This window comes from Saimiri boliviensis, chromosome 5, assembly GCF_048565385.1.
Source record: "Saimiri boliviensis isolate mSaiBol1 chromosome 5, mSaiBol1.pri, whole genome shotgun sequence".
Lineage (NCBI taxonomy): Eukaryota > Metazoa > Chordata > Mammalia > Primates > Cebidae > Saimiri > Saimiri boliviensis.
In genome coordinates this window covers 21,663,039-21,687,723 of record NC_133453.1, presented here as the reverse complement: position 1 = coordinate 21,687,723, position 24,685 = coordinate 21,663,039, and the positions used below count along the sequence as shown (strand labels likewise).

General features: G+C 57.5%; 1 protein-coding gene across 2 annotated transcripts; it reads left to right on the top strand.

Annotated features, from left to right (window-relative positions):
• On the top strand, positions 1-24,584 carry ASIC4 (acid sensing ion channel subunit family member 4). 2 transcript variants are annotated; one of them, XM_003925496.4, is made up of 10 exons: positions 1-946; positions 17,776-17,920; positions 18,020-18,147; positions 18,333-18,495; positions 18,914-18,970; positions 21,145-21,298; positions 22,920-23,011; positions 23,095-23,174; positions 23,483-23,587; positions 23,753-24,584. In XM_003925496.4, the coding sequence occupies exons 1-10, from the start codon at positions 365-367 to the stop codon at positions 23,867-23,869; spliced, it is 1,623 nt and encodes a 540-aa protein (XP_003925545.2). In that variant the 5' UTR covers positions 1-364; the 3' UTR covers positions 23,870-24,584. The 2 variants fall into 2 exon arrangements, with proteins under 2 accessions (XP_003925545.2, XP_074255077.1); XM_074398976.1 differs by lacking the exon at positions 18,914-18,970 and having other exon boundaries at positions 43-946.
• The last annotated feature ends 101 nt before the right edge of the window (positions 24,585-24,685 follow it).

The following is a 24,685-nucleotide window of genomic DNA, read 5'->3' as shown; positions in this document are numbered from 1 at the left end:
GCTGCGCGGCGTGGCGGAGCAGCACTCGCTCCCTCGCTCACTCGCTCGCTCGCTCGCAGGGACACACGCAGGGGCTGACAGCTGTGCTGGTGCTGATAAGGGAAGCCACAAGGAGACGATCGAGGAGAGAGACAAGCGGCAGCAGAGGCAGCAGCGGCAGAGGCAGCACCAGGGCTGCGGAGCTGCTGGGAGTGGGAGTGACTCCCCCACCTCGGGCCCCCACCCTGTCCCTGTCCTCCTCCCGCTTGCCCTGAGTTTAGAAGAGCAGCCGCTGCCACCACCGACACTCGGGAGGGCACCGGGGCTGCTGGCTAGGGAGGGACGGGGCAGGGAGGCTCTGGCCAGTCCCAGCAGCCGGCGACAGATGCCGATCGAGATTGTGTGCAAAATCAAATTTGCTGAGGAGGATGCGAAACCCAAGGAGAAGGAGGCAGGGGATGAGCAGAGCCTCCTTGGGGCTGCTCAGGGGGCAGCAGCCCCCCGGGACCTGGCCACCTTTGCCAGCACCAGCACCCTGCATGGACTGGGCCGGGCCTGTGGCCCAGGCCCCCACGGACTGCGCAGAACCCTGTGGGCACTGGCCCTACTCACCTCGATGGCTGCCTTCCTGTACCAGGCAGCTGGCCTGGCCCGGGGCTACCTGACCCGGCCTCACCTGGTGGCAGTGGACCCTGCTGCCCCAGCCCCAGTGGCGGGCTTCCCGGCTGTCACCCTCTGCAATATCAACCGCTTTCGGCATTCGGCACTCAGCGATGCCGACATCTTCCACCTGGCCAATCTGACAGGGCTGCCCCCCAAAGACCGGGATGGGCACCGTGCCGCTGGCCTGCGCTACCCGGAGCCCGACATGGTAGACATCCTCAACCGCACCGGCCACCAGCTCGCCGACATGCTCAAGAGCTGCAACTTCAGTGGGCATCACTGCTCCGCCAGTAACTTCTCTGTGGTGAGTTCTGCCAGCTGGGCTGCCTGGCCCGGGGTGGCCATAGGCCGGGGAGCGGGGAGGAGGAGTGGTGGCAGTGGTGTGCAGGGCATCCTCGACAGGGCTTCCCTTCCTTCCGCCACCAGAGGCTGGCCTCGTGTCTCTCCAAGCCTGGCATCTCCCTCTGGCTTCCCAGCCATGGAGCAGTGGCCGCTCATAGGGGCTTACCCTGGGATGCCTGCAGCTCCTTTTCTTGGTCTTGCTGCTGCTGCAGTGCCCAGGGCTGGGGGCTGGGGCGAGGGGGTCCTGGGGGTGGGCCCAGGTGTCCTGGAGCTGGCTGGCTTGCAGGGAAGGGACCCACCATCCCAAGGCCAGACTAACTGACTCCCACTTTTCTCTTGCTCCCTTTTTCTTCTGAGGCTACTGGATTCTTCCCACCAAACGAAGGAGATGGGGAGGGAAGGTTTGGGGGGCTCCATCTAGGGAAGGACTCCAGGTGGCCTCCTGGGGAGCTGGCCCGGTGGGCAGACTGGAGACAGCTGGTCTTCAGGACACTGGGTGCCAGTGTCTCTTCTGGATCTCTGTGTGTCTCTCACATGCCCCCCCTCACAGATGCCCTCACACATCCCTCTTTCATTCTGCCCTCCAGCCCTGCCGGGGGCCAGTCCCCTCCATCTCCTCTTCTAGCTGCTCCCATGTCCAGCTCTGGCTCTTACACTGGGAATCACTGGTTCACTCTTATGTGCATAACTCACCCTCACTGCTGCCCCAGCACGCCTGCACACACACACACACACACACACACACTGCTGGGGGGCAGTTTCCTGCACACTCCCTCTCACACACACACTCAGTATCCCTGTCACAACACTCACATGCACACCTGCACACCCACACATCCAGAGAGCCACTCATCTCCATGCTTGTCTCCCAGCTCTCGCTGAGCTGCCAAGGACGGGGTCCCACTGCAGCTGCCATCCCCTCTCATGACACCCTCATCCCCATCTATCCCAATGGCTGCTCCCCATTTGGAGGCTGCCGGCGCCATCTCTCACCTACATGTGAGCACAAACACGCGCACCCTCTCCGGGAAAGGGGCGTGAGCTTGGGCTGCTCTCCCTTGCACGCCTCCCACAGTCAGGTATGTGAGGGGGTAGGCGTGTCTTGTACGTAGCCTGCCTGACAGGCCTCCATTCACCCAGTCACCGGGTATCTAGTATTCATGGTGCTCTCAATGCTTGTCCCCAGTCCACGGTTTGCTCCCAGCATTGTGTGTGCGTGTATGTTTCATCCTGGCTACCACTGCCCAGTGTGTATGCAAATGTTTAGCGTCAACATGGTGCCCACTCCGGCCCAGCCTCCAGAGCCATCCCCAGTGTTAGGGACCCCCGCCAGGTTCTCACTCACCCGCTGCCTCAGGATCACCAGGAAACATGCTCCAGCCAACGAGGTTCCTGGCTCCCACCACGTCTGCAGTGTATGGGACCTCCGGCCATTGGGCAGGGGAGTTAGATAGAAATAGAGGAACAGGAGGGGGAGCATTGTGCAGGAAGAAGCGTCGAGGGCATTGGCCTGTTGTCCAGCTGTCCATCCCTCTCCTAGGGAAAATCACTGCTCCCCAAAGCCAGGGTTGGTAGAGTCCCCGAGGAGGAGGTGGGATATGGAGGGTGAGTGTGGCCTTTAGGATTCATGGGGCTCTGCCGTCCTCAGTCCTTACCCCTCCGTGTTGGGGGCTGGGCAGAGCTCAGTCTCAGCAGGTGCTGTTGGGGCAGAAATCAATGGGGTCTTTGTGTCCCTGAGTGGGAGTTGGGGGTGGGCAGGAAAGGGGAAGGGTGAGGAGACCTCAGAGGGAGGAAAGGAGAGGAAGAGCTGAAGGGGGTGAGGAAGTAAGGGGAGGGAGACCGAGGGAGCTTGGCTTCCAGGCTAGGAGGCGGTGCCTGGAGGATACAGGAGTGGGGATCCCCTAATCAAGGCTGGTGAGTCCCCGGAATCCTGGGGATGGCCGGGAGGAGTGTGGGTGGATTTCCCACAGGCCCTCTGGTACCCTGGGGCTGGAGAGAGGAGGATGGTAGAAGTCTGTGGGGTGAGGTTCTGGCGCTGGGGCAGGACAACGAGGGGTTGAGGGGACAGGCATTCCCCTTTGGGATTTGGCTCCCCCCACCGCTGTCTCCAGCTCAGCCTCTTACCCTTCTGCCCACGCTGCATCCCCTGTCTGCTGAGTGTCACTCTCCCTTGGGCCTGGCATTCAAGGGCTGAGTGTGCCGCAGATTCACCGGGGTGTGGAATTACAGGGTGGGCTGGGGGCCCATGGTCCATGGCAGTGGGGAAGATGGGGTGATGGGGTGTCTAACAGGGAAAGACTGGAGAAGGGGCATGGGGATGAAGATGCAGGCGCTCTAGAAAGGATATGAGGTCCATAATCAGCTCTGTGGTGAGGACCTGGAGTCAGTGATGGGAATTAGCGGTCTCTGGCGGGGAGATGGTATGTGAGCTGGTTGGTGGGGAACCTGCGGGGTGTGGGTGGTGAGATGGTCCGGGACAGGGACAGCCTTCCCCAGGGGGCTGTTATGTGTTTTCTGTTGCTTTCCCTGTTTCCTCCTTCCCACTCCCCACTCTGCTGTGACCTTTCCTCCGGAATCCAAGTTAATAAATGTCACATTTTCCAGCCTATTTTTACTCTGGTTAATGTGCCCTCCCCCAGTCCCCTCTGCTGCTGCTCTTGCTTCTGTTACCACTGCAGTCGCTCTCCCCCACGCTCCCTGTATCCCCTCATGTACTCCCCAGCAGTCAGAATCAGTCAACATGGAGTTCTGTGTGCCTGTGTGCTGGGCTCCCTGCTTGGAGCTGCAGGGGACAGCGAAGACAAGAAGCCCTGTCCCTGGTCCCTGTCCTCAAGCAGTCTATAGTCTCATGGTGGAGGGGGACAGGGACACTCCAAAGCTTAAGCAACCATGGGAGAGTTAATCAGCCATGCAAGTGGTATCATAAGGTGCCAGGATAGATTGCCAGACGAGGTGCATGGGTGGGAAGAGTCCGAGTTCAGAGAGGGAGAGGTCACTCTAGATGGACGAGAGCTGGGAAGGCCTTAGGGATGGGGCAGGCTGGGTGCAGTTTGGAGAGGAAAAGAGGGAAGACGGGAGAGAAGAGAGGGCCCTGGGAGGTGTGCCCCGTGTGTTCCCTCTGCTACAGCTAGTTTACCTCCGGTGCCTCTCCCACCTCCTCTCCCCACTCAGTCTCGTATCATCCCACTCCCACCCTTTCCACTGCCTGTGTGTCCCCCACCCCAGCCTCGCAGACAGCTCTCCCTTCCTCCCCGATTCCTGTTGCCATCTGCTGCCCACACCCCCTTCCTCCAAGCCCCACTTCTGCCTTCCCCACTGTGGCCTGCTCTCATCCTGCCCTCTCACTAAAAGGTAGACATCACTCTTCCTCCCTCGGCTTCATTTCTTGAGCTGTAAAATGCAAGGGTGGCTCTAAAATTCAGCATCCCCTCTCACCTGGGGACCACCAGGATTCGAACCTCTGCCCTAGCCATTAAGCTGTGTATGGCCTCGAGGAAGCCAAAAAGCTTCTGTGAGCATCAGTTTGTGTATTCTTGAAATAGGATGTTAGAACCTAAAAACTGGGGGTTGTGGTGAGGATTAAAGAGATGCTCCTGAAGAGCTCAGCACACTACCTGGCACACACATTGTATACACTGTGTAAGCGTCAGCTGTTATAAATGCCGCCACCCCAACTGCTGGCTATCTTTAACCTAACTGTTCTCGACACCACCTACTAGTTTCCGACCCATGTACTGGCATCTTCGTTACTCTCCATTACCTAGTCTTCTCCCCGATTTTGACCCTCAGGCTCACACCCTCCCCTGCCCTGTTCTAGCATTCCCATTCTATCCAGCGCTCCAAAATATGCTCACACTTGTGCATAGGTGCGGAAATGTGCACACATTGTCTAGAGGAGTGCTGGGGCCACAGAACATTCTGTGAGGACGGAAATGCTCTGTGTCTGTGCTTGTCCAACATGGTAGTCACTAGCCACATGTGGCCGCTGAGCACTTGAAATGTGATTAGTGAGACAGCGAAAATGAATTTTTAATTCAAATAGCCACACGTGGCTAGAAGCCGCCGCGCTGGGCAGCGCAGCCCTGGATGGCCCTAGGAATTAGACTGTCTGGGTAGGGCAGGGCTGGGATTGCAGCTGGGGCCACAGGATATAAGGAGGTAGCTGCGGGCTGCAATTGGAAGTCGGGCCATCTACTCTGTGGCTTTGATCTCAGGTTGAGCTGAGGACAGGGCCTGTGTCTGGGGGCTGGGGACAGTAGGGTGTCTGGAAACACCATGAGAGCAAAGGCGTGCTTCTTCCCAGGTGTAGGACGTGACCTTGGGTCTTTTGCATGCTACTGTCTGGAAAATTGAGGCATGGGGGAGGTGGAGAAGCCCTCAGAGGCGTGGGTAGGAGCCAGCCCGGCTCCCCGCGGTCCTCGAGGGTCCAGGCAGCCCCTGGAGGGCCAGGAGCCTGGGGCCCTGTGGGCGCCTCACTATCTGCCTCCCCTGTGGGCTCCCGGGTCTCCCTCCCCCTCCTGACCCTCCTTCCCCACACGCTGGTGACTGCCGTGACTATTAATCACTCGCCCTGTTCTCTTCCTCTCTACTAATCAGGCACAATTAGACAAGGCCTCTTCCAGCTGGGCAGTCCCCCTCCCTGCCCTTCTCCCTCCTCTCTCAGCCCCACCCAGCCACCAGCCAGGGGCAGCTCTGAGGCACTGAACCGGCATGCAAGCCCTCTCTCCCTTCCTCTCTCTCTCTCTCTCTCTGGCTGTCCCAGGCCCTAGTTTCGGGGCTCCTCAGCACCCACTCCTTCTGTCCCAGAGACCTCCTTAGCCCCTTCTCTTCCCAGTGTGTATTAAGGCCAATACTGATGGTCTCTGCCCTCCACCCCCTGCTCTTGGCCCTGGGAGGAGCTACTCCACACTCCATCCCAACTCCACACCTTTGTCACTGGGCTGGAAATTCCAAGGGCTGCCTCTTGCCCCTTTGGCTGTGGAAGGGAGGGCATGCCCGCTGAGGTGGGTCCAAACCTCTTCTCTGCTGCACAGCCTTCCCTCTGACTCCCCGCCTGTTCAGCCCTCTGTCCCCCATGGTCCCAGCTTCTCCTGGGGCATGAGCCTTGAGCACATTTAGTTCAGCATCTGGTTCAGGGCTGATCCTGCCCTCAGGAGCCAGGCAGGTCAGGTCGGGGCTGGGGGACACAGTAGGGAGGGGTGAGGTCTGAGAGCTGAAGACCTGTAGCCTTGAAGGGCACAGCTGCTCCTCAGCCTCAACTAACTGTTGCCCTGTGTGAGGAGCCCAGCGTGGCTGGGTCTTCTAGTTTGTCAAAAGCAGCTCCAAATCATGCTTATTTTATTTTTTATTTATTTATTTATTTTTGAGACAGATTTTCGTTTTTGTTACCCAGGCTGGAGTGCAATGGCGCAATCTCAGCTTACCGCAACCTCCGCCTCCTGGGTTCAAGCAATTCTCCTGCCTCAGCCTCCTGAGTAGCTGGGATTACAGGCACGCGCCACCATGCCCAGCTAATTTTTTGTATTTTTAGTAGAGACGGGGTTTCACCATGTTGACCAGGATGGTCTCGATCTCCTGACCTCGTGATCCACCCACCTCGGCCTCCCAAAGTGCTGGGATTACAGGCTTGAGCCCCCGCGCCCGGCCCCAAATCATGATTATTTTAATAGAACAGTAACTGATTTTTAAAACACTGAGGGCTGCCTACCCCTCAGATTGCAGAACCAGGTGCCCCTGCCCTCCTGACCTTCCACCCCACACCAGTGGCCGAGGCTCAGACCCACCTGGAGCGGGTGCTCTCGGCCTGCCTGCCTGGGCAGTGGAGTGGGTGGAGGGGCTGTAAGTGGTGTGGCCCGGCAGAGAAGGGCAGGGACTGTCACTGTCTCGGAGGTCTGGTCTTCAAGGGCAGGGGGAGGGGCCATGAGGGACATGCCCCACCCAGCCCCACTCAGCAGCCCCGTCGCCTCTTCATTAATCAGGAATCAGCCCCGAGCTGGGCTCATTATCAGCTCAGCGTCTCATGCACCGCCGGAAGATGCTGATTAGCGTGTGAAGAAATGGCCCTGCGTCCTGTCCCCCTCTGATCCTCACTCTGTCTCCCCGGCCCGGGCTCCTTCCTGGACCCCCACCCCTGCCCTTCTGCTTCCTGGGAGGAATCTGCTCCCTCTAGTGGCTGGCGGCAGGGCTGCCTCTGCTAGGGCCAGGCAGGGGGCAGGAAGGATGAGGAATGGAGAGGCAGGGGCACCCAGGGAGCACCACAGAGAGCACTGGAATTCAAGGCCCAAGCTACTCAGCCCGGGGGTCAATGGGTCCCATGGGCAGGCGCGAAGCAGTCAAGAGGGCGGAGCCTGAGGTGGTCCAGGAGAGACGGACAGCCACCCTGGAGGAGAGGCCGGCCTCGGGCTGCTGAGTTATCAGTGTTCCCTGCCCTTTCACGCTGGCCCTGCAGCCCACCTCGTTTGAGCAGCTGGGGAGAGGAGGTGGGAACGGCCAGCATTTGGGGCAGGAGGCCCACGGTTTTTTGTTTGTTTGTTTTTTGAGTTTTTGCAAATCATGGTGGAGACTTAGGGTCTTCAGAAGGATGAGTGAGGGTAGGAAGGCAGGAGGTAGGACAGAGGGGCAGAGACCCTGAGAGTGGGGATGGGAAGGTTCAGTGGTGTGTTTTTCCAGGAAGAGGTGGGCAGGGGTCTGCACTTCCTCCCCTGGCTCCTAGGCTGGGGCTGGCAGTGCTGGAAATCCAACCCACCCCTCAAATGCTCACCATGCCCTTGGGACACCCGTGGGTGTTGGGTTGGAGGGGGAGCAGTTTCAGAGAGATAGGCACGGGCTGCCGCAGCCGAGGCGGCAGCAAGAGTTCAGAGAGGAGCCACGGGATGATTAAGGGGAAATGGAGGATTGATTTAGGAGGAAAGATTAAAGGAGCTAAATCCGTGGCGCTTGGCTCAGCGGTGACTAAGCGTGGACAGGATAATAGCTTACAAATGTGTGGAAGGTGTAAATACCAAGTGGGGGGAGGGGAGGCTGCTCAGCGGCCCGGGGGGCGGGGTGGGGGCTCGGCAGGCCCCCAGAAGGGTTGGGAACCCCAGGGCGACTCCCCGGCGGGGCCGGCCCCTCCCCAGTGGGGGCTCTCAGGGGAGGAAAACGGGGTGTTGAGGAGCCCCCGGTTCCTAGCAGGGGTTCCGTTTCTGGCCTCAGCCTCCCGGGCTTCGTGCTAATTTCCACATCTCACTCCCGCCTGGATGGGGATCTGAGATCGTGGGTTCAAATCCCACCCGAGCACTCGAGTCCTTCGGCGCCCCTCGGCCCCGGGCCTTTTGGCCGCTTCAAGCCCACCAGCCAGGCTCTGCTGCAAGTCCACCTCCTCGGGACCCCCGCCCCGTCGTCCCCTCCCCGGCCGCGGCGGGGGCGGGCGGCGGTGTCTCCCTCCACGGTGGAAGCCTCTGGCGCTGCTGTGTGCGGAGGTCACTTTGCCGAGGAGCCGGGAGCCGGGGGAATGCAAATGAGGCAGACCCAGGGAGGAGAGCGGAGGAACCCGGAGGAGATGGGAGGGAGGGCGCTCGGGCGCCGTGATGGATGCCCGCCCCGCGGGAGGGAGCGGGGCGGGGGGGCGGCGAGGCGCGCGAGCCGGTGGGTGCGGCCTGCCGGGTGCGGGTGGGCCAGGCTTGGGCGGCCAGGCTGCGTGTGCGGGAGGGGGCGGGGGTCCAGGGCTCCGGGCGGGGCACGCCCAGTCACCCACGGTCCCCGCCGCCACCTTCTGTCTGGTCTCCTGAACTCTCGCCTGGCTGTGGGTGTGTACTCCACTGTGTAAGCAAAACTCTAGACGAGGAACTTTGCATCGAGGGGCGGGAATGTCAGGGAAGGACTTCGTTACCAATTCACTAATTAAAAATGACTGTCTAGGTGTAAGGCCTAAGCGGTCGCTGTCCGGGGAACGGGTTTGACTTTTACCTGGGTCCCAGAGGTCTTCATCCTCCGGTTCTCCTCTCCCGCGGAAGCCCGGTGCCCGTTGGGGACCACAACCTTGTTCCACCGCCCCCAGCCCTCCCTGGCTCCTAGGGTTCCCCGGTCCCTTCCACCACAGCTCACACATTTACATTTGAACAAACACCACGGGCATTGCCTCCTAGATCCACCGGAGGGAGGAAGTGGCCCAGAAAAGCTCCTGTGTGGCGGTGGAGGCGGGAAGGTGAGGGCCCCTGTGGGCATCTGTGGAACCAGGCTTGCTGGGGGCGGCTGTGTCTTCTTCCTTCTTCTTTCTTTTTTTGAGATGGAGTCTTGCTCTGTCGACCAGGCTGGAGTGTAATGGAACCATCTCAACTCATTGCAACCTCTGCCTCTTGGGTTCAAGGGATTCTCCTGCCTCAGCCTCCTGAGTGGCTGGGATTACAGGTGCCTGCCACCATGCCCAGCTAATTTTTTGTATTTTTAGTGGAGATGGGGTTTCACTATGTTGGCCAGGCTGGTCTCGAACTTCCGTCCTGCTGACCCACCAACGTCAGCCTCCCAAAGTGCTGGGATAACAGGTGTGGGCCACCGCGCCCGGCCTTCTTCCTTCTTGAGTGTGGCATGTTCACAGTTTTGGAACAGGAGTGCCATTTGGCTAGTTCGGTTTTTCCTGACCCTCCAAGCCAAATGGCACTCCTATTCCACCGCGGCGGCCTTGGGCGGGTCGTCCCATCACAATCAGGATCACAATTAGTAACAATCTATTCATTTGTGTCACTGGTGGATTTGCGTGTTTTGTGAACATGCCTGCTTTTTTTTTTTTTTTTTTTTTTTTTTTTTTTTTTTTTTTTTTTTTTTGAGACAGGGTCACTCTCTGTCGCCCTGGCCGGGGTGGATTGGTGCTATCACAGGGGCTTCCTCAGCCTCCCTCCAGGGCGTAAAAGATCCTCCCACCTCAGCTTCCTGAGTAGCTGGGACTACAGGTGTGAGCCTCCATGCCTGGCTAATTTATTATTATTATTATTTGTAGATACAAGGTCTCACTCTGTTACCTATTGGTCTCAAATTCTTGGGCTTAATTGATCCTCCCACCTTGGACTCCTAAAGGGCTGGGATTACAAACGTGAGCCACCGCACCTGGCCCATAAGTACTTTGAATGAATGAATGTCTCTGTAGCCAGACAGCAAACTCCTTGAGGGCAGAGCCTGTTTTGTTCGCTGTTGTATGTCCAGCACCAAGCACAGTGCCTGACACTGTTGAGCACAGGCTCCACCAATAGCATCAGACAAAGTAAGTGTTGTTTGAATACTCACCAGTTCTTGAGCACCTACTGTTTGTGGGTACTGTATGCCAGGTGTATGTCACAGAATGGCGATGGGTGGACTCCAGGGTCACATTACCTGTTCCCCTGTCAGCTCCCTTATCCTCTCTGTACCTCCGTTACCTTGTCTGTAAAATGAAAATGATAGGAGTGCCGCCAGCATAAGAGTTTTGTGAGGATTAAGGGGTTAATCTATATAAAGTGCTTAGAATGGTGCCTGGCACAGCGGTAAGTACTAAGTAAATGCTAGCGGTTGCTGTGGTTTACGCACATTCTTTCCTCTGCAGAGTGCCTGTTGTTATTTCCATTTTACAGATGAAAAATGGAGGATTGGAGAGGTTAATTGATTGAATCTAAATTCCACAGACTTAAGGGCAAGGCCCAGATGTGAACTAGGTTGAGCTTTCCATCTGGGTAGGAAGTCCTATCTCAGAGCCTGGGGGTTTTGCTCTGACAGAGCTCCATCCTCTAAGCAGCTCCCAAATTGCAGAGAGAGCCTGCAAGGGGCTTGATGCCCGGTGAGGATGCACCCAGTGGGGATCCAAGATCAAAACGGCTACACTGTCCGTCCTGGTGGGAAGTGGCTTTTCCCAAAGGGCCTCACCCCTCCCATGAGCACCTGTCAGGAATCACTGAATTGATCTCTAATCCTCTCATCTAACTTTAGGAGGAGGAATTACCATTCCCCTTTTACAGATGAGCAAACCGAGGCTCAGAGAGGTTCAGTCACACATCCAAGGTTGTTTGTCTAAAGTTGGTGGGAGAGGCTAGATTTGAACCCTGCTCTATCAGGCTACAAAATATATGCCCTTTTCTGTCAGGCTCGTAACATATATGCCCATAACGCATATGTTATGAGCCTCCTGTATATCCACTTTCAGCACCACATAGTGATAATCTCTGCCCTAGCAAGCTCGGGCAGGTCTCGACAAACCCTTCATGCAGGTCTCGACAAACCCTTTATTACATGGCCGGTCGAGGTGGCTCATGCCTGTAATCTCAGCACTTTGGGAGGCTCAGGTAGGTGGATCACCTGAGGTCAGGAGTTCAAGACCAGCCTGGTCAACATGGTGAAAACCCGTCTCTACTAAAATACAAAAAATAGCCAGGCATGGTGTTGCACGCCTGTAATCCCAGCTACTCGGGAGGCTGAGGCAAGAGAATCACTTGAGCCCGGGAGGCGGAGGTTGCGGTGAGCTAAGATTGTGCCACTGCACTCCAGCCTGGGCAACAAGAGCAAAACTCTGTCTAAAAAAGTAACCTTATTACTGGTACATGCATATGACTGCACTTTGCAAAAGCCTTTCACATAATTCCTCTCTTTTGAGATGTGCGACTAGTCTGGGAAATAAGCAGGGATTTCTGTCTCTGTTTGACACATGAAGAAACAGGTCCAGAGAAGTTGATGGATCACCTTACTAACCACAGTCACACAGGCTGTCATTGGCAGAGCTGGAGCCGAAACCAGGACCCACTGACTCCCAGGGAGGTGATGCTGGCCCGTGAACCTGGGGTCCACTTCTGAATCTGCCCCTGTTTTACGCATGCCCTTGGATATGAACCTGGCCATCTCTAGTCCTTTTCTGCCTTTGTACAGTGAATGACTGGACTGAGTGGCCCCGAAGGTCTGCGCGGCACAGACACCAAGGCATTTTGGTTGGTGCCATCTCCCTTCCTCTGCCCCTGGAAAGGATAGAGAAGGAAGAGGCTTTGAACCTGGATACTGGGCCACCGCTGAATAAAGCCAGGCTCTGGGAGCTGTTCCACCCCAGGGTGCTGGTCACAGTTCAGGGACAAGGAAGACGCACCCCTTCCACCTGGCCTACTCTGGACCTCGGGGCAGAAGAGTTCATTCTGGGGATGCCTAAGTGAGAGGCATGCCGGTGGACCCCATCAGTGAAAAGCTGATGGAATTTTGGGGGGAAGGGACACCATAGAAGAGTGTCGGGGGAGGTGCTGGGACCAGAGGCAGGTGCCCAGAAGGCAGTGGAGATAAAGCCCAGGCCGAAGATTAGCTCTGGGATTAGCCTGGCCTCGGCAGCTTCTGGCTGCTTCTTATCTCCTGGAGGCCCAGGGCCCTCTCCCCGCTGCAGCTCTGAGTCCTGGCCCCGCTAATTGCCTGTTAACCCTGTGGGTTCTTCAAGGGAGGGAGGATGCGAGCAAGCCAGCCAGGGAGAGCTTTCTGGAGAAATGGGAGCTGTGAATAGATGGAGCTGAGAGAAGCTGCTGCTCTCAGGAGGAGGAAGCTCTGGACAGATCTCTCCCAACCCCTCCTCACTGTCTCAGGCAGACCCTGAGAGAGAGCAGCCAGGGAGAAGGAGGTGGAGGGCACCTGGAGAGGGGTTCCTGGTGTGTGGTGTTGCGGGGGTGGGGGAGGCTCAGGCCCAGGGAAAAGTCTAGGAGGGAGACAGGAGGCTGAGGCTGTAGAGCCAGACTGGGATGGATAGAGAAGAAAGCAAATGGGATAGAGAATGCAGTGGGCAGGGGACAGAAAGGCCAGGAGGCATCCAGGCCAATGGGAGAGAAAGAGGCTAAGGAGATGGACAGGCCAACAGAGGGCAGGGGCAGAGAGGCAGAGTCCAGATGGATAACTGATCGGGGGCAGGGCCAGATGGGCCGGGCAAGTAGGGAAGGACTCGAGAGGCAGACTGAGATCAGGAAACAGAGGCTAGCGAGGCAGACAGACCCAGCTGGGGACGCTAAAGGGAGGTGACCAGAGAGGGACAGGCAGGGGCTGGCAGAAGGAAGGTGGGGGAGGGGACCCGAGGATGTGCGTGCAGCACAGACACAGTCCTGTCTAGGTGTTGTCAGCCAAGGCCGGGAGGGGCTTTGGGAGGCCACATGCCCCAGCTAGGGCCAAGAGGGTGGGCCTGGAGCTAAGGCAGAGAGAGAGGGAGGGCCAGACTAAAGGAGGAGGTGGGGGTCTGAGACAGGGACAGGGCCCAGAGGTTGAGGACTGGTCACCTGGAGATAGCCTCCCTGCCATTAGGACGCTCCTTGGCCCGGGACCTTCCCCTTTCTGTGACTGGGTCGTGGACTCCCAACTCCTCTACATAGGCCGCTGTCCCCCCTCCCCCATCTGGGCCAGTCCATGGGGAGGAAGCAGTGGACAACCTGTGGGACCTTGTGGCAGGGCTGCCGTGCCGTCTCCATGGAAGAAGCTATGGGCTGTGCTGCCACCAGAGTTCTGCCACTTAGGAGCTGGCGGCTCCACCCGCCCCTGCCTGCCTGGCCCAGGGACTGTCTCCTGGGCAACGCTGTGCTCTGACCAGCAGTCAGGACTGACCTGGGCTGTGCAGGGGGCCTTCTCTTGCCAGTCTGGCTGGTCCATTCCCTGCAGAGTATCCCTGAGACCCAGACAACTTCCACCCATCTCCCTTTGTCACCCCAACTCTGCACAGCCACCTTGAGGGCTTGTGTGCTAGGCAACCACCACCCTCACCAGTTGGGTATTTGTTCTGCCCTGTGTGGGGTGGGCTCAGGGTCATGTACGATGTGTCTGTGTGTATCTGTTGGAGGGACCAGGTAGGGATGCTGCCCCAGCTCCTCCAAGAGTCACGAGCCTTCAGGAGTCATTCATTCACTGAACACCCCCCAGGGGTCCTATAAGCCCTTACTGTGCTTTGACATGGGACTTAGTTCTGTTTGAATCTTGGCTGTCATTGACTTGCTATGCACCCTTAGCCAAGTCACTTTCTGTCTCTGAGCTTCAGGTACCTAATCATTAAATGGGGGCAACAATATGTAGCTCATTTTGGTTTCTTGAGACTCAAAGGAGAAAACAGATCAAAAGCACCTATCACAGGACTTGGTACAAAGTGAGGATGTTCGATCATGCTTGCTTTCCTTCCTCCTACCTCACACCTCCCTCTGCAAATCTCGCTGGGCTCTGGGGATGCCACGAGGGAAGCAGGACTCCTGGCCACCTGGAATTCATGGTCCCATGGGTGAGGCTGAGCTTCAGCGAGACCAGCACGTTGCCTGGCCATCAGGGCTCTGCTGAGGTGGTGCTGAATGCTGAGGGACCCAAGGGGGGAGCTCATAACTTGGGTGCCCCACATAGTTCATGTCTTCTTTAGCCTTTCAACTGGAGTGTACATGCAAAACTGGCTGTGTCAGCAAGAGCTGATTCCGGCATCTTCTTGGTGTCAAATAGGAAGAGGTTGAGTACTTTCAGATTTCTACAAACACTTATATATGCCTCGAATCTGCCTTCTCACACCACCAGGACCCAGGATTTTTTTCTTTTTGGGATGGAGTCTCACTCTGTTGTCCAGGCTGAAGTGCAGTGGTGTGATCTCAGCTCACTGCAATCTCCACCTCCTGGGTTCAAGTGATTCTCCTGCCTCAGTCTCCTGAGTAGCTGGGATTACAGGTGCCTGCCACGACACCCAGCTAATTTTTTTTTGAGGCGGGTATTGTTCTGTTGCCCAGGCTGGAGTGCAATGGTGAGATCTTGACTCACTGCAACCTCTACCTCCCGGATTCAAGTGATTCTCCTGCCTCAGCTTTCCAAATAGCTGGGATTGCAGGCGCCTGCTACCACACCCAGCTAATTTTTGTATTTTTTAAGTAGAGACAGGGTTTCACTATGCTGTCTCGAACCCCCAACCTCAGAGGATCTGCCCGCCTCAGCCTCTCAAAGTGCTGGGATTACAGGTGTGAGCCACCGCGCCTGGATGGGACCAAGGAATCTTGCACCCAGCCCACTTCAGGGTTCCTCTGCCTCCAGTGACTTGGCATAAGAGCAATGGTCTGGAGTGGGGCTATCTTGCTGGGATCTCCCCCTTCATCTAGTGCCTTGCTACTCACTGTATAGCCCATGGACCGGCAGTTGACAGAAAGACTCTCAGCCTTGTCCCACCCTCTCCCCACATCTTCGTATCAGAATCTGCACTTTAAAAAGACCTTCCTGATTTGTGTGCACAAAAGCTTTTGAGAAGCCCTGAGCTTGAAGATCCTGGGAAACCAGTTGAATTCTCTGAGCCGCCATTTCTTTCTCTGTAAAATGGGAAGATAATAATACCTGCCTCACAGGGTAGTTGTGAGGATTCATCCAGATAGAGCATGTGAAGCATTTAGCACAGTGCATGGGGCATACTGAGTGCTCCTGAACTGCCCATGACACCCACTCCTGACCCACAGATGGACACACAGCAGGGAGGAGGGCAGGGGTGATACTCGTGGGGTCAAGGACTTGAACCTGGAAGCTGGCAAACCTGTGGGCGTCGGGTGTTGAGGGAAGGAGAGGACTCAAGAGACAGGTGAGGAATGGAGGAGCAACAGATACGGAGAAGAAAGGTCGAGAAAGGTACAGAGAAACGGTGCAGAAGGGAAGGGGGGATGGGAGAAGAGAAGGGGACAGGCCTGGGGACCATTCCATCCAACTCATCTCACCTGGATGGGCTGGGGCAGGAGATGGGTCCCAAGGTAGGGCAGGCTTGGGGTGGGGTGCCAGCAATGGTTTGCCGGAGTAGCCAGAGCCTCACCCCTGGATGAGTTGCACCTCCTTCCCAGCTGTGTGACTTTGACGGTCACCTCAATTCTCTGAACTGCGATGTCCTCATCTGGAGTAGTCGGGGTAACTCCACCTAGCTGGTACTGAGGGCATGTGGGCCAACGGTAGATGGCACCATGTTCGGTGAACTCGGGGGGCTTGGTCTGTGGTGCACGAGTTTCTGTTTCAGGAATGGGAGGCAGGGTGGTTGGGTGGCAGAAGAGCTGCGTGAGAGAGAAGATCAGGGTTGCAGCTCTCAGAGCACTGCAGCCCGGGGCTAGTCCGTGGGGACGGGGACTTCACCCTGTCCCCAGGAGGTCTCGGGAAGACTCTCGGTTGGTTCGCCGCCCTCCACCCAGCCTCTCCCTTCTGCACTCCTCCTGTGAAGCTAGGCATCCAGGATCTCTTTTTCCTTCCACACCGCCTCTTGCCGTTTCTCCCAGCTTTTACCAGTGGGAAATGTTCCCAGGGAGAGGGGAGGGGGAGCGGGAGAGAGTGATTGAGTGCACTGACCCCTTGCCCCCAGGGAAGGTGCTGCCTGTGATGGGTTTGACCCAGGGGCTCGTCTCTGTTGGGGAAGCCTGGTGGGGGGAAACCAGAACCCGCCTCTCCCTCAACCTCTTCTCCACCCCTGCCGCTGCTGCGCAGCTCCTGGTGGCAGCTAAATTCCCAGCAGGAGCCTGGGCTTCCATCTCCGGGGCGCCAGCGCCATCTGCTGGCCATACAGGAGAACCCCGCAGAGGAAAAGGGAGCGGGCTTCTGTGCTGCAGAGACTGCTTATTAGAGTCTCTTGTGCCCTGTCCTGGGCCAGGGGCTGGGGACACCAGACAGCCTCACTGCTCCTGTACAGCATACACACTAACGGGGGGAGATGGACAATGGAAAGGAGACAAATAGATGAACAAGATCTTCTCAGGTCTTCATAAGTACTTCGAGCAAACCAACAAGACATATGGATGCATGGACAATGACGTTTAATGTGGCGGTGTGATGTATGAGTGTGACGGGCTGAGGCCTCAGCGACGGGCAGCTGCCATACCAAGACTGTGTGTGATAGGGCATTCCAGGAGAGGGGACAACAGCAACAAAAACCTGAGAAGGAAAGGCGTCCAGGTGTCTGAACTTGTCACAGAGATGGGGAGGTGACAGGAGAGGCAGGCAACAGCCACGTCACATGGAAGCTTTTGGGTTAAGGAAGGAGCATGACTACATTATGTGGGAAATGGAAAGATATTGTTGGCTAAGTCAGTGAGTGGTTTCATTGGATCTGAGCACTGTGGACTGGGCACTATAGCTTCTGGAAGGGAGGGTTAGGGGTGGACCAAGAGGGAGACCAGTTAGGAGGAGATGGTGAAATGGGGGTCGCTGGAGTGGGAAGGAAAGTGGATGGATTTTCAATATATTTCAGAAGTGGCCTGGAGGCTGGATACGGTGGCTCATGCTTGTAATCCTGCATTTTGGAAAACCAAAGCAGAAGGATTGTTTGGGCCCAGGAGTTCAAGACCAGCCTGGCAATATGGCAAGACCCTGTCTACAAAAATAAAATAAAAAATTACCTGGGCTTGGTGGCACACGCTTGTAATCTCAGCTACTTGTCAGGCTGAAGCAGGAGGATGACTTGAGCCTGGGAGGTTGAGGCTACTGTGAGTAGTGTTCGTGCCGCTGCTGCCTGGGATGTAGGGGTGAGGGAAGCAGAGATTTTGGAAATTCTGACTTGAGAAACTGGGTAGATTTGTGGGGCCGTTTACTAGGGAGGAGGAGAATGGGGGGGCAGGCAAGGTTTAGGAAGGTGTTGACAATTCTTGTGTTGATATGTTGTTAGGTTGGAGATGCCTTTTAATCATCTAAGGGAAGCCATCAGTGGAAAAGTTGGTGCTCATTGGACAGGCTGGGCTGTACATTGCCTGCTGGGATATGGGACTGGAGTGTCCAAGCAGATCTGGTGGCCTCAGCGGCAAACCGGGAACTTTGGAGTTGCATTGGCCCCTCCCTTCATCTCCCCTCCTCCTCTCTTACCCCACCTCCCAGGTCTATACTCGCTATGGGAAGTGTTACACCTTCAACGCAGACCCTCGGAGCTCGCTGCCCAGCCGGGCAGGTGGCATGGGCAGTGGCCTGGAGATCATGCTGGACATCCAGCAGGAGGAATACCTGCCCATCTGGAGGGAGACAAGTACGAAGGCGGGAAAGGGACAAGGGCCACCCTGGGGCCTGGGGCCTGGGCTCTCTGTCCCGGGATGGGTCTCCAAAGGTCCCCATCTCTGCTGTGCAGATGAGACATCGTTCGAGGCAGGTATTCGGGTGCAGATCCACAGCCAGGAGGAGCCACCCTACATCCACCAGCTGGGATTCGGGGTGTCCCCCGGCTTCCAGACCTTTGTATCCTGCCAGGAACAGCGAGTGAGCACCTCCTGCCAGGCCCTGGATTGGGCACAGGACTTGCCTTGGGTTCAGAGGGGATGTGGAGCCAACCTGCCCTTTAGAAGCTCACAGCCTGTCAGCTGTGTTGACTTTGCTAGGGCTGTGGGCATGGGAGGACCGGGTGGGATTCCTGGGTGTGACCTCATCGTGCCCCACCTCTGCAGCTGACCTACCTGCCCCAGCCCTGGGGCAACTGCCGCGCAGAAAGTGAGCTCAGGGAGCCTGAGCTTCAGGGCTACTCAGCCTACAGTGTGTCTGCCTGCCGGCTGCGCTGTGAAAAGGAGGCCGTGCTTCAGCGCTGCCACTGCCGGATGGTGCACATGCCAGGTGGGCACCCCACCCCCAGCCAGCCCTCCATGCCACCCTGCTGGGCTCCAGAGCCTCCCAGGGCAAGGGGCAAGGCACTGATCATGTGCACAGGCAGGTGCATGGGTACAACACGTGTGTGTGTGTGTACCTGCGTGAGTGTGCATGTGTGTGTTTGGGATTTTTATACATGGTTTCACATATGCATATGGGAATGCTGGCAGGCAGATGCAAGTGTGCATGTTAATATGTATTGGTGTGTGTGCATGCTCATTTACATCTGTGCTTGTATATTTGCTGGGGTTATGTGTGTTGGATTCAAGCACATGTATGCAAATGTGTGCATATGTGTGTGCATGCACGTATGTGCTTACATTTGGGCGTACTGGGGAGAGGGGAAGTGATCACAGATTCCAGGAATAATTTTCTCTCCTTTCAGGCAATGAGACCATCTGCCCACCAAATATCTACATCGAGTGTGCCGACCACACACTGGGTCCGTGCTGCCTTACCCTTCCCTACCGCTCCATCAGCCTCTCCATGTCTCTGTCCACTCTTCTCCTCCGTGTCTTGGCTCTTCTCCTCCCACTCTCCCTCTGGAGGGTTCTTCCTGGGGGTTGAGCCTTAGCCCATACTTCAGTGGGGTCAGGGAGAGGTCTGCAGACCTCTGCAGGTACAGATGCTTGGGTACATGGAGGCAGCAGGGTGGGGAGGTTGCAGAGAAGCCTGGACTGGGAGTGAAGGGCTGGGCTTCTCATCTTGGTTCAACCAATGAGCTCACCCACTTTGAGAAAGTGAAATGACTTCTTTCTTGGTCTCAGGAAAAATGCATTGCTGGCTATCGGTGTGGGTAAGGCAAACCCCATCTGTCCACAGATCTTGCCTGATCTGCAGTTCATCCATCTATCCATCCATTCACCGATTCGTGCATTCTCCAGACCTTTACAGCCTGTGCTGGGTACTGGAGGTGAGAGTGGGGGCGACAGCCCTGACCTTGGAGAGCTTACAGCCTGGCAGGGGTATGGACAGGCACTCCCACATAGCCCATCAGCTCGTGGAGAGGGGCGCCTCGGGTGTGCGGCAAGGCCCCAAGGAGGGGCATGCAGCACTAGTCGGGGAAGGCAGGGAGGATTCCTAGAGGAAGAGACACATTCGCTGAGGCTTGATGGGTGTATAAGAGCCAGGTGCAAAGACCTTGTGGCCAGAGAGAGCATGCTGTGTCCGGGGCACTTAAAGATCTGTGTGGCTGCAGGGCAGAGAACAGGGGAGGGAGTGGAAAGAGTGGAGGAAGGCCAGGCACGGTGGCTCACACCTACAGACGTGGCACTTTGGGAGGCCAGAGTGAGCAGATCACTTGAGCCCAGTGGTTCGACACCAGCCTGGGCAACATGGTGAGACCCTGTCTCTACAAAAAATTAAAAAATGACCTGGATGTCATGGGGCACACCTGTAGTCCCACCTATTCCGGAGGCTGAGGTGAGAGGACAGGCTTGAGCCTAGGAGGTCGAGGCTGCAGTGAGCTGCACTCTAGTCTGGGCTACAGAGTTATCCTGTTTAAAGAAAAACAGTGGGGGAGGGAGGCTCTAGGAAGCCAACAAAGGCCCCTGGCCAGGGAGGAATGCCAGGTAAGTCCAATGAGATGTGGACAATGGGTGGGAGGGGAGGGACTCAAGGCCAGGGCCTGGTCGAGCTGGCTGCAGTAATCCAGACACCAAGGGCCCTGTGGCTGGATTTGAGGCACTGGGCAGCCACACACACATCCAGCCCTTCTCTGTCCCCCACGCCACCTGCATCTGTCACAGGGGTGATTGGAGGTGTTTAGTTAAGGAACAGATGTGTGATCAGGAGTAAGGAGACTGCAAGGCACAGCGGGAGTTCACAGAGCTAGCAACACCTGGGAGCCTCATTCCCACCAGGCATGCAGGAGGAGAGAGACCTGTGGCTGTCCGAGAGGGCTGGCTGACAGCAGCATGGCTGGAGGAGCACAGCCTCTGCCACCTGCGGCAGTAAGGAAGCCAGGCGGGAGAAATACCCTGGCATCTCTCCCCCCTCATCTTCTGTTTCCGCTGGGGACTCCTGTTGGTCAAACCCAACCCAAAGCCAGAGGACAAGGGAGTTTAGGTGATGCATTTGGCGGAGATCAGCCTCGTGGGGAGCAGAGCAAGGTGGAAGAGTGGAGAGTGGATCTGAAGGGGCAGGCGGAGAAGGCCCAGCACATTGAGCCTGGGAGTCTTGGCGGTCCATTTGTTCTTCTGTTTCCCATCCATCACTCTGGCCATCTGCCATCCATCCATCCATCATCCATCCATCATCCATCCATAGATCCCAGCATCCTCTCCGCACCTCCTTGTGAGTCTGAAACCTCGCCGACTTGATCAGCCGTGGTGGATGGGCTCTGTCCTCCCTGTAGGTCATGAGGACCCCCCAGTCCCAGGGCCCTGGGAGGGTGCTGGAGGGTTCTGCTTATACTTGCTCTCCGGGGTCATCTGAAGCTGGTCTAGGTGGGGACCCACAGCCAGTCCCCTCTAGGAAGCACCAGGGCTGGCCAGTAAAGGCCCTTGGTGTGGGTGTGCCTGCCTCAGGATGGCTCCCGGGCCTCCTCTCTGCAGCTGGTGGGCCGCTGACCACGCTCCTCCAACTCCCACTGTAGCCGCTGCCTCTGTGTTGCAGACTCCCTGGGTGGGGGCTCCGAGGGCCCGTGCTTCTGCCCCACCCCCTGCAACCTGACGCGCTACGGGAAAGAAATCTCCATGGTCAGGATCCCCAACAGGGGCTCAGCCCGGTACCTGGCGAGGAAGTACAACCGCAACGAGACCTACATACGGTATGTGTGGGGGGTGGGGATGAGGGGGACTGTGTGTGTGAGCATGTGTGTGTGTGTATGTGGGTGTGTATGTGTATGTGTGGGGGTGTGTGTACATGTGTGCATGTATGCTTGTGTGTTTCTTGTGGGCGTGTATGTTTGTGAGGGTATATGTAAGTGGGTGATGTATGTGTGCATTCACACTTGTGAGTGTATCTGAGAATGTGTGTGTGTGTGTGTGTGAGTGAGTGTGAGTGATAGAGGCCACTCTCAACAGGCCTGGGCACGGTGGAGGCGGGGCGTGGGCTGCCTCTCTCTCTATGATGAGTCTTCTGCCAGGAATGCCTTTCATGGCCCTTTTATTCTCCTTTTCCTTCTCCTTCACCTTTTTTTTTGAGACAGAGTCTTGCTTTGATGCCCAGGCTGGAGTGCAGTGGCACAATCGTGGTCCACTACAACCTCCACCTCCCGGATTCAAGCAATTCTCCTGCCTCAGCCTCCCAAGTAGCTGGGATTATAGGCACCCCCCCCATCTTTTTAGTAGAAAAGGGGTTTAACCATGTTGGCCAGGCTGGTCTTGAACTCCTGACCTCAAGTGATCTACCGTCCTCGGCCTCCCAAAGTGCTGGGATTACAGGTGTAAGCCACCTCACCACCGGCCACATCCCTCTTCTTCTAAGTAGCCCCACCCCCTGCTCAAGTCACGTTCAGTGTCTCAACCTCCAGGGAAGCGCTTCCAGGTCCAAACGTCTTTCATCTGAGCGTCCAGTACCTGCACAGGTCTCCATCATTACACATAGGCCATGTCTGTAATGACGGAGCCCTCTGCTTATGCGTCTTTCTCCCCTGCACTGAGGGAGAGGGACAGGATGAGAGGGAAGGAACACGGCACCCTGCAGGCGGAGGCAGGGGGGGCTGCCCTGAGCCTTGGGTCTGGTCCCAGATAGCCAGTCTACACTTGCGGAGCGTGGTCTGGGTGCCAGCCCCCGTGCTGGGTTCTGTGGGGACAGATGATTACAACACAAAACCCGTGCCACAACTTGTCAATGAGCCCACGTTTGATTATGTAGGACTGATTCTCAGGCCCGTGTCGGGGAGGGAAGCCGGGGAGGCGTGAGCTGGCCCCTTAGGGCTCTAGGTTTGGGTCTGTGAGAGGAGGTGATGGGGAGGCGTCCAGTGAGAGGATGTGGGGCGGTGTGGCATGGAGCCTGAGCCACAGGCAGCTGTTTGGAGGAAGCGGAGAAGATGGTGCTGGGGAAGAAGGCGCCGGAGACAGGCCACAGGCTGCCCAGAACACCGAGAAGGGGCATTGTGGAGTGTACTGACAGGCGGCAGGAGTCACTTAAGGGTCTGCAGAGGTATAAGGAGGAGGCAAAGGGAACAGCACTGGTTGCTTTAGAGGGAGCAGCAGGGGTTCCTTCAGGCTCAGGAGCTGTTTTGCTCTCCCAGGCCCTTTGCTACCCCTCAAAAGATGAAACACACACACCTGCCACTGCCTCCCCTCACAGCCTGGGGGAGTCTGGGAGTGGCCACCGACTTCCCCGTGCAGCGTCTTGGATTAGGACCTGCGGGACCCGGATACCCCTGCCAGCCTTCTGAGGAAGAGAGGCCCACATGGACACCCCGCTTCCTGTCTCCACAGGGAGAACTTCCTGGTCCTGGATGTCTTCTTTGAAGCCCTGACCTCTGAAGCCATGGAGCAGCGAGCAGCCTACGGCCTGTCAGCCCTGCTGGGTGAGACCGGTGTCCCTGCCCCCAGCTTGTGTGGGGGTGGACTGGCCGGCAGCTCCCTCTGACGCTGCTCTCCTGCTTCCCAGGAGACCTTGGGGGACAGATGGGGCTGTTCATCGGGGCCAGCATCCTCACGTTGCTGGAGATCCTGGACTACATCTACGAGGCAAGAGCCCCAGGAGTGCAGGGCGGAAGTGGGGCCGTGGGCAGAGCAGAAGTGGGCAGAGCGGGGTGCCTGGTGGAGCTGGCCTGGGTGGGAAGTCAGGCTCAGGGTTCTCTGCCAGGGTCCCCTGACTGGCTGGCAGGCCTGAGGGCTCAGAGTCAGGAGAAGGGAATGGATAAGGCGGATGGGGGTGTCCTACTGGGAGTTTGCTGCGGCAGTGAGTCCTGTGGGCAGCTGGGCATGGTAAGGCCCACCCTTTTCCTTGACCAAATTTCCCGAGCCCACTGCTGTCCCCCACCCTGAACCCCAAGGTGTCCTGGGATCGACTGAAGCGGGTATGGAGGCGTCCCAAGACCCCCCTGCGGACCTCCACTGGGGGCATCTCCACTTTGGGGCTTCAGGAGCTGAAGGAACAGGTGAGGACGAGCTCACACGCAGCCATGCCTCCCGAGGACTGACTACCCCCGTGGTTTCTGAACCAGCCCGTGGAGGGGGCGCTGGAGATGATAAGGAAAGGCTGGTGGTGTGAGGCCTGGGGGCCCCACTGGAGCTCTCCCTGTCCCACGCTCTTTCTCCTGCAGAGTCCCTGCCCAAGCCGGGGCCGTGCAGAGGGTGGGGGGGCCAGCAGCCTGCTCCCCAACCACCACCACCACCCCCACGGTCCCCCAGGAGGTCTCTTTGAAGATTTCGCTTGTTAGGATGGTGCTGTGACTGAAGGACGAGGAGTCTGGGACCCCTCCTGGGATCCCCAGCACATTCTCCTCCTGCTCCCGGGAAAGACTGGGGGCGGTGCTCACTGGGAGGGCCAGGAGTCCGTTCCTGCTCTTGTCCTCCCCTGCCCTGGTGTCAGCTGCTTTGCACAAAGGTCCTTTTCCACACCCCTTACCCCCGGGCTGGTGCCCAGGGAGGGCTGAAGACCAGGCCATGGGCCCTAGCGGAGAGGAAGGGAGGAAAGGAGGAGTGGGGAGGATAAAGCCCATCCCAGCTGGGGAGGGGGAGCCCTCTGTACATTTGTATATATTTAGGGAAGGCTGGGTGGGGGGATGCAGATGTAGAAGGTGGGTAGGGCTTATGGGGTGGGTGATTTCGGGACAGCCAGGGTCCCAGCCCCGATGTCAGCAGGAGACGGAGAGTCCCAGGACTCAGGAGTGCTGGGCCGTCCTACTTCCTGCCCCTCTCCAGGCCCAGCTCCCCTCTCAGCAGGGGGAGAGGATGGCCCAGCAGGCCTGGCCCAGCTCCCAGTTCCCCCTGCACCAGCCCCCACCCCTTAAGTCCCCTCTACAGGGAGAGGGTAGGAGACAGTCCAGACTTCGGCTGAGCTTGGAGGGTGGGAGGGAACCTTCTCAGGCCCCTCTCCCTCCAGTCTGATTTTATAAAATGCTGACGAGATTGGGAATAAAGAGGCATAAAGAATTCTCTGTGTGTATGTGTGACCAAGCACGCAGTGGGGGTTGGGGCAGGGCTGGGCACATGCATGACTTGGTCCCGGGTGAAAGGAAAGGCAGGCCCCAGCA

Bases quoted from the DNA above. Each gene is read 5' to 3' on its own strand.
- ASIC4 (XM_003925496.4), top strand. From the start codon at position 365: ATGCCGATCGAGATTGTGTGCAAAATCAAATTTGCTGAGGAGGATGCG. The intron at 18,148-18,332 runs GTGAGCACCTCC...CCACCTCTGCAG, and splicing joins TATCCTGCCAGGAACAGCGA to CTGACCTACCTGCCCCAGCC. The intron at 18,971-21,144 runs GTCCGTGCTGCC...TCTGTGTTGCAG, and splicing joins GTGTGCCGACCACACACTGG to ACTCCCTGGGTGGGGGCTCC.